At 37.2% G+C, this 8,655-nt stretch overlaps 2 protein-coding genes across 2 annotated transcripts; both read left to right on the top strand.

Moving 5' to 3' along the window:
* The first annotated feature begins 965 nt into the window (after positions 1-965).
* LOC113671204 (uncharacterized) lies at positions 966-2,630 on the top strand. Its single transcript, XM_027187421.2, has one exon. The coding sequence runs from the start codon at positions 1,105-1,107 to the stop codon at positions 2,056-2,058; it is 954 nt and encodes a 317-aa protein (XP_027043222.2). The 5' UTR covers positions 966-1,104; the 3' UTR covers positions 2,059-2,630.
* A 1,589-nt stretch (positions 2,631-4,219) lies between these two features.
* On the top strand, positions 4,220-8,407 carry LOC113671200 (V-type proton ATPase subunit G). Its single transcript, XM_027187416.2, has 3 exons — positions 4,220-4,372; positions 5,358-5,458; positions 7,648-8,407. The coding sequence occupies exons 1-3, from the start codon at positions 4,291-4,293 to the stop codon at positions 7,813-7,815; spliced, it is 351 nt and encodes a 116-aa protein (XP_027043217.1). The 5' UTR covers positions 4,220-4,290; the 3' UTR covers positions 7,816-8,407.
* Positions 8,408-8,655: the final 248 nt, after the last annotated feature.

An 8,655-nucleotide genomic window follows, 5' to 3' on the forward strand; every position in this document is an offset into this window, starting at 1 on the left:
ACGAAACGCATGCTAATGAAATTAATATTTAACTAGTTATACATGTAATAGAAAGTGGCAAACATCCGAAAAACGGCTGCAAGGGAGACTAGAGCCGACCGTTACCTAAAAGGTTTGCAGATCATTAAAAGAAGAAAAAATGACAATTTCCTCAAGATTGTTAACTTTCTTAGCTTTCTCTGAAAGTACAAAATGGTTATTTTTCATTGTTGAAATAGCGTAGGGTTGTGCTAACAATGTGAGTTCTGAGCTTAAGCACGACGCGCGTAGAAACTGAGGGTAAGATTCAAACCGTGCGACTGCAATCGACGTTTAACAAGCACAGCATTGAGTCTTTAAGTCATTCTTCTACACGGCATGATGGAATGAGCAATATTTCTAAATTTGGAGGCTTAATTAATTGCCAGGGTTTTTGTTTTGTTCCAAAGAAGAAACTTGCGTCGATTTCCTTCTCAAATTGAACTGTGTCTTGATTATTTTCGACATTAGTTTGCGTGAGCGCCGAAGAGTTCTTGCTTCTATGATCTGTATTATTTTAGTTATCAAAATATTTTTCAACAGCATCAACCATTTAGAGTTAATTACCCCCGACAAGAAAGTGAAATGTCTTTTTATGGATTGAACGAAGCCAGAATGATAAAACCGAACTAGGATGGAAAGAGTTTATGAATTCAGTAAGAGTTGTAGAGAAGATATTTCTCGTATGTTTGCTAAAGAAAGCATTTCTTTCATGGGAAGCATGCGTTGAATTCCGCATTTTTCAGAGACGTCAGACAGTCTTCCAATATTCTTGGAAAGAATAAAGAAAATATCGAAATTCAAAATTATGTTGTAATGAGTTCATATTTAAAAGTCTTACTTCCCACCCGAAACCGAAAGAGATATTAAGCACTCATTCAAAACATTTGAAAAGGTTCTCATACAAAACTTGACCAATATTTTTTACTTCCTCTACAATTGTCCTTTTATGGTACCGCTGTAATCTTACCTCTTTCGAATTGGTTCTTAACCCTCATAATGAAGGTGTTTACAGCTTTCATTTTTTTACGTTAGATCAGTACTGAAAGTGACTTCGTTTCTGGAAGGCGCTCACGGAATCTCATAATGTGTATATCAGGGAGAATTGTCATGGAAAAAAGCCAGCGGCTGACCGCTGCTGTCATTTGTGTCATTATCCTGACAATCATGCGAGTCTTTTTCACGATATTATTCTTCGTTTCCAGTGTCATTTGTATTATACATGCAGAGAGCCGCGTTGAACGGTGCGATGGTCATCTTACCCTCTCTCAAAAAACAGTTGACAGTCTCAACACAACTAGCACCTTTGTGGAGACTGCTGTGTCATCATTTCTCATTTTTCTCATCTTTCGATGGAAGCCGTTTAACTTCAGGAACTTTCTCAAGGCTCTTCCAAGACAAGGACACTTTTGGATGTGGACTGCTCTGTGGATTGCGCGAATTTTCACAAACGTTCTAATAGGAATTATCCCAGGCATTAAGGAGAGCTACTCGGTTCTCATCGTCCTTGGTTTTTCGTTGCCATTAGAATTCGCTTTGACAACAGTTTTCGCTTGTGCGCTGGCATTTGTAGGTTTTGACAAAGTAAAAGCTTGGCTGTATCAACACTTTCCCACTAAAGCCGCACGCAAGTTGACATACTTGTACAGAACAATTTTGTTTACATATGGCCTTCGAATGCTTGCTTTATTCCTGTACGACTCGTTTCTGGTAGCAAGGCATATCACCCGCCAAAGTGAGTACCGGGAGCTTGACAGCATTCTTTTAGCTTTGGATGTATTCTATAGAGGGAGTTTGTGCGTCTTCTTCTTCCAGAAGTTTTTTGAGTTCCCCATACCGGATGTCTTACAAAAAACTTTCGAAATTAAGGGGCCTGAGGAAACGGATGAGCAGTTTAGCAAATGTAATGAAAGTCTTCGCTCGGGATCCCCGGAAAAATTGGAGGACCGAGAGCTGGAAGAAAAAGAAAATGACTGTATGTTCGGTGGATCAGATGTACTCTCGCGGAAAAAAGATAAAGAGGTAGAGCATATGGAGTGAGAAAACAGCTCCAAAACTGTTATTGTTCGATCGAATTTAACTGAGAAGCCATGAAATAGATTTAAGCTCTTAAAAAGTGGATTTTACAAGTAGAACTGAAGAAATGCAATTTTATCACATTTCATTTGATGTGCATAAGAAAGAGCTATGCCTGACTAATGTATCTGAGTTTCAACAGGCTCGCTTACGTTTCCATAATGGACGCTTCCTTGGTATTAAGGAAATCTTTCTCTCTTTGATCTTAGGGTGGCTTCCCTTTGTTCTGTTTTCCTCTTGAGATCACAAATTTTTTGATAGCGGTTAAAACTATTTTGGGCTCAGCCGGTTGCATTATATTGTTTTCCTCCGAATGCAGGACTTGGTGCTGCGTGAAAGAAAATGTAAGAAGTGACCGCCATCATGCAGAATTTTTACGAAAATAAATGGAAAAGTTCGTAGATATCTGCAAAAGGCAACAAAAGTAGAGAAAAGGAAAAACTGAGATTATACATTCTCAAACTTTTTTTGATCACGGGTATTCTCTTGATTTACCATGTTCTTTCGAGGTTTACTGAAAAAGAAATATAATACGCTTTTGAACGCCATGAGTTACTGGCTTCTGTGTATCCTGTGAGTAGGCTATACACAACCCCTCGCAGACCTCTCGCACGCTCGCACGCTGGTATTGCTCCCCGCCTCCAAACTAGCAATCTTTGTTGCTTCTAATGAGAGGCTAATCAAAGGTTAGCTTTTATATTTGTTCATAGCCTGTGTGAGAGAGCTTAGTTCTAAAAAAGCTTTAAAGATCAGTGTCAAGCCCCTTCCTAATAATCTCAAATTTTTCGCATTTGCAAACATAGGACCACTGTGTTTCCATTATCAGGTCATGGGAAGGCCCTCGGTTGGTTTTCCTTAGCATCCGTTTAATAATAATAATAATAATAATAATAAATTTATACAAGAGGCGATCTCACAATTGGTTTCCAGAACGGCCCTGTAGAGAATATTATAACTTATAGGTTGCCAGACATAGTTTGATGCTACTCTGGTTTGCAGATTTAATGAATGTAACCAAAGAAGTTACAATTCATAGACCCAACGTTTCGACACTCCTGTCTAGTGCCTTCATCAGGGGTGATCTAAACGCTGCAACAAGAGGTCCTTTTATATGATAGCTAATTAGCGGCCTTTTTTTCTGACGAGGTGTAGCCACAACGTTAAAGTTGCTCATAAACCTTTTCAGACTTTGGGGCATATTTTCGCCAAACCTAAGGCTCCTGTCACGAAAGAACAACGAACCGACGCCATTCATTCTATTCCTTGCAATGACTGTGACAACGAATACATCGGACAGACCATACCAAACGCCAGTTTGGTACACGGTTAAAAGAGCACCAAAAAGCGGTTTTTCTTTGCAAAAAGGAAAATTCAGCTTTATCGGAGCATACATGCTTAACCAACCATACAATTGGGTGGGATAATTCTTAAATTATTACCACTAATCGGCGTTACCACCAGCGCCTTTGTTTGGAGGCTTGGCATATTAACTCCGCCCACGCTCCTTTAAATCGTGACGATGGCGGTTTGCTTCCTGATGCCTATTTACACCTCGTCAGAAAAAAAGGCCGCTAATTAGTGATCATATAAAAGGACCTCTTGTTGCAGCGTTTAGATAACTCCTGATGAAGGCACTAGACAGGAGTGTCGAAAAGTTGGGTCTATGAATTGTAACTTCTTTGGTTACATTCATTAAATCTGCAAACCAGAGTAGCATCAAACTATGTCTGATTGTCCAGTCCACCTGGTTGCCATGTGAACTTTAATATATTTTATAGGTTGCCTTTTAAGGATGCCACGGAATTTTCCTGAAAAATAAGTTTCACAACCGAACTGCATTCCCTCTTTTCTTCTGTGATTTGTCTCCAGTCTATTAAAAAACCTATCACATGCTAGATAAGTGCGAACGACATAAGATTCCTCCCAAAAGTGTAGATGAGGCCTATGATTTATCAGTAGTTAGGGCTACTAATTTCCCTTACGGTAACATGAATTCAATTTTGTTTGTATACAAAAACGGACGGAGTCTTCCAAAACAATCTGTTTCCAGCGAGATTAAGCAACAGGATCAAACTTGACTATCAAATGTAGAGTTGAAGACTACAGACTGGAACTCAGAAAACGAAACCAATCCCGTACCCTCCCTACTTAGTAACATTTTCTAGACTCACATGACATCTCTGTAAGATTTTCAAGATGGCGTCGCAATCTCAAGGAATTCAACAACTGTTACAGGCCGAGAAAAAGGCTGAGACCATGGTGTCTGAAGCTCGAAAACGTAAGAAAATACATTTAAATATCTCTTTTAATATATTTTATCAAAATTTTTAAAGAAAAAGGCAAAAAATACAAATATTGCCGCAAACCAGTGATGACGGAAGATGGTAAACCATCAGCCCAAGGCACAGTGGTTGTTTTTAAACTTGTGTTTTAGCAAGTGGTGCTACAGATTATGGAGCCATTTTTGAATAGGGTTAACTTTTTAATAAGTTTTTTTCAATTCAGGGTGATAAAGAGATTTCAAAAGTTAGGTTTACATGATCTTGGCCGCAGTTCTAATTTTGGCTCGAAAGTTACCCTCACTGAACGAGCTTTGTATTCTGTGATAATTTGGTTTTATCATCTGAGTTGACAGTGTAACATGGCCATCGTAAATAATTTCTAAAGCTGACGTTTCGAGCCTTAGCTCTTCGTCAGAGCTACTGAGGTAGCGATCTGATTCAGTTATGGTAAAATATTTCCCATGCTTGAAAAGATAACTGGCTGATTTTTTCTGTCATTAAAACTCTCCCCAAATTTTGCTCGTGTTTCGCTTCACCACATCTCCGTTTTAAGTAGAAAACGGTCTTGTTCTCTATGCATAGCACAGTTTTTACATTGTATGTAGCTGTCCTAAAGTCAAATAATAATTATTTGTATTGAGGCCTCCAACATTTACATGTAGGTAGTGAAACTCCCTCTTATGGTTTCATGTTTTGTATATTTTTCAATTTATTTAGGATTCTAGAAATTTTCTTAAGACATCAGTGTTTCCCACAATAAGAAATGTTGAGAATAATGAAATCCTTGAAATGGGAGTAAACCTATGTCATGAAGTGTTTGGGTGAAAACTTTGAATCAATTTAGGAAACAAAGAAATTGAAACTTTAGCAACCTCTTGATTAGGGTCTCCCATCTTCCAAAATTTAGCTAAGCTTGAGCATTTTTGAACCTATTTCATTAAATCTGTCCCACTGCAAAATATTATATTTATTTCCTGTCAGGAAAGACTAGAAAGTTGAAAGAGGCTAAAGAAGAAGCACAGGCTGAAATCAGGACTTACCGCGGAGAACGTGAAAAACAGTTTCTGAATTATCAACAAGAGGTACTTCGATGTGTTTATTTTTCTTTTGTGCAAGCTGTAACACTTACACAAAATACAGATACAATTAGCAATGTGCTATAGTGAGAATTGTTAAGATCTAATTTGTGATATTTCTTAAAACAAAGTTCCATGTTAGAAAATAGCCAAAATGCAGGTTTTGAGTTTTTCATAGTGCAAGCAAGTACTATCAATTGTTTTATTTTTTTAAAACTTTTCATGTTCATTTGAGAGAGTGGAGGGAAACTAACATGAATGGCAAGGTGTTCACTAAGAACTGGAGATAACCGATTTCCCAATTCCATGAGAAAAAATTATCTGGCTACATTGACACCTGAACCGCCCGTAACCGCCCGTGCCGCGTGGGGGACTTGCGCGAGAGACGCTTTCCCCCCTATCTCCCCAACTAAGCAGAATTTTGTCTCCAAACTTCCTCTGTTGTTAGAGGATCTATAAACCAATCAGAATCCGTTTTTTGCGCAGTTATTTTGATAACTTTAGGGGGTAGTACAGAGGCGTCATTTTATGCGTTCACAAGAAATGATCAACTACAAAGAAATGGCGTACGCGCGGCCGACTTTCAATATTTTCAAGTCGGATTTTCTGTTCCTTTCCCACCACTTTAGACCTTCTGGAACACAGAATGAAAAGGAAAAATGCTATAGAATAATCTGCTCGAAAAATAATGGACATCACGGTCTTAAAGGCGACAAAATAAGCTTTCGAGTCGACAACACTACAATTCTCTAGAGCGATGCGAATTAGGGCCGTAAAGCGAAAACCAAACTATCGGACTTCAAGCGAGGCCAAGAGACATTATGAAGATTCAAAGGCACGGTAAATATCACGTTTGAGTAATGAGATGTCCAAAAAGTATTGTTTAATAGAAGATTTTGTGTTAAAACGTAGAACTTTCAGTATTTTCAACACAACGCTGCGCAATATTCTAGCCGTGAAGTCAAGTAAACATCGATCTAAGCATGATGAATTCTACTTCGTGGGTTTCGCACACGTAAGAAATTCGTACGTTTTTCGGTTCTAACAGAAAATCAAGAACTGTTTTGAATAAAGCTTTCTTCCCGAAACGTTCCTTGGTCAGTTTTGTCTTTCTCCTCATTTATAATTTCCATGTAACATGAGATCTCTCCACACACTGATGAATTTGCAAATTCACTTTGAAATCCAATCCGCATACTTTTTTTGCACACGTGCGCAAAAATTTACTGATTTTTATCTTTTATCTTGATTTTAGAGTAAAAACTTAATATGCATCTATTGCTTTCCTCGTTGATAGTAAGTTATTTAAATGGTCTTCTTTCACGTGAGCTTGTTTTTGGGAAAAAAAGATTTGTCAAACTTTACTGCGCATTGTGTTTACTTTTCCGGTTTCTCCAAAATTTTAACTTTTGGGTAGGCACGTGTTACACGTAGGAGTCAATGGGTTAATCTTTAATTTACCCTTAGTGACCAAAACAGACTTTCTCCTTACAATATCTACACAATATCAAGCAAACAATTGGTAAGAATAAAGAAAAATATCAGTTAGGGATTATTAGCTGGTGTAATACTGAATGCTGCAAACTAATATTATAAGACAAATGAATAAAGGGGGTAAGTTTCTAAAGAAACTGTGGTGTTGTGTTGGTGGGAGAGTATAACAAGGTAATTTAGTGTTAACAACTGAGTTGATAACATAAATTGCCACTGTCAAGAGTTTCATAGCTGACGTTTTGAGCATTAGCCCTTCTTCAGAGTGAATGGAGAAATTGTGGGTTGTGTGCGAGTGTTTATATGCAGAAAATGGAGCTTTGCTATTAGTGGGAATATGGTGACTAAAAAACAAGACTAACTTAATCAAATGAAAAGCAATAATTGTTACTATGGGGATTGAGAGTGCAGATTTGGAATGTTGGGAGTGAGAGGGTTAATGGACCAAGCTGTTCTTATTGAGACATGGAGTGGTTATGTAATATATTTTCCTGATGCTTTTCACTAATTTCCTGTCTTTACATTTTTTAACTTAACCTTGAATACAGTGATTGAATATCTAAATAAGTGCAAAATATCAATGCTTTTTTTTATACAAAGAATTCCAAACAACTGAACATGAATTTCCATCTTTGTGGATTAGCTATTTGAAGGCTTTGTGTTACTTATGAAATTCAACACATTTGATGCAATTTTTTCAACAGCACATGGGGTCCAAAGATGATTTTCAAGCTAAAATCGAGGAACAGACAAATGTGAGACTTGACCAAATCAGTGAAAGTGTGAAGAAAAACAAGGAGGAGGTTATTCAGAGGCTTTTAACTCTTGTATATGACATCAAACCTGAACTGCACCAGAATCTGAGGACATAAGCTCTGATGATAAAATTTGGCAAGAACTTTGCAAAGAATAATGATTAATATTGTATTATGTTCCAAGATGTGGGAATATGTAATTGAGTGAATGAGTGTTTGTCTTTTCATGTGGACAATGTATTAGCTATGAAACTGTATGATTTATCCTGCAAGTTACAGAAGAATGGGTTTTCAGTTTGGCAAAATGTTGCTTCATTTGAAAATTTTGTGGATGAAAATACTGGCAAGAAATATGCCATAATGATATAATGAAGGTATTTGATTGTTGTTAGCTATGATTTGAACATTGTGAGGTATTTGCAAGTAGGAAATTAAAAGGAAAAATAATAATATACACCTAAACAGATCCTGAAGTTAGTACTTTCTCTGAAGATTCAGCTCTATTTCATTTTCTCTTCTCAGAGAATTTGAGAACTGATATCCCTGTCTTTCCGTAAAGGTTACCATTAAATAGGAGAAGCCTTAATGTCAATGTAAACTTATACATGTACCTCTTTAGGTAATATTGTTTCCAGGTAAGCCATCACCTCCAGCTGATCCTGTACTTTGTAGTTGATGCTATTACAATAAAACTACATAGTATGATCAACGGTAGTTTTATGCCTGCTATCCTATGTTACATTCAGTTTGGGAACATTAATGTCTCACATGACCACATATTTTTGAGGCAATTTCTCCATAAAAATTTTTATTGTTTGTTGTACACTGAAGTAGGGTTTTGCACAGTATTGATGTCCTATCCTTCTCAATTTAACTAGCATTGTTAATTGCAGACAATCCAGTCCACCTGTACAGGAAAGTCAGTTTCACTGATTCTTGAATTATTTAATTTTTCCA

This window comes from Pocillopora damicornis, chromosome 4 (genome assembly GCF_964200805.1).
Source record: "Pocillopora damicornis chromosome 4, jaPocDami1.2, whole genome shotgun sequence".
Taxonomy (NCBI): domain Eukaryota; kingdom Metazoa; phylum Cnidaria; class Anthozoa; order Scleractinia; family Pocilloporidae; genus Pocillopora; species Pocillopora damicornis.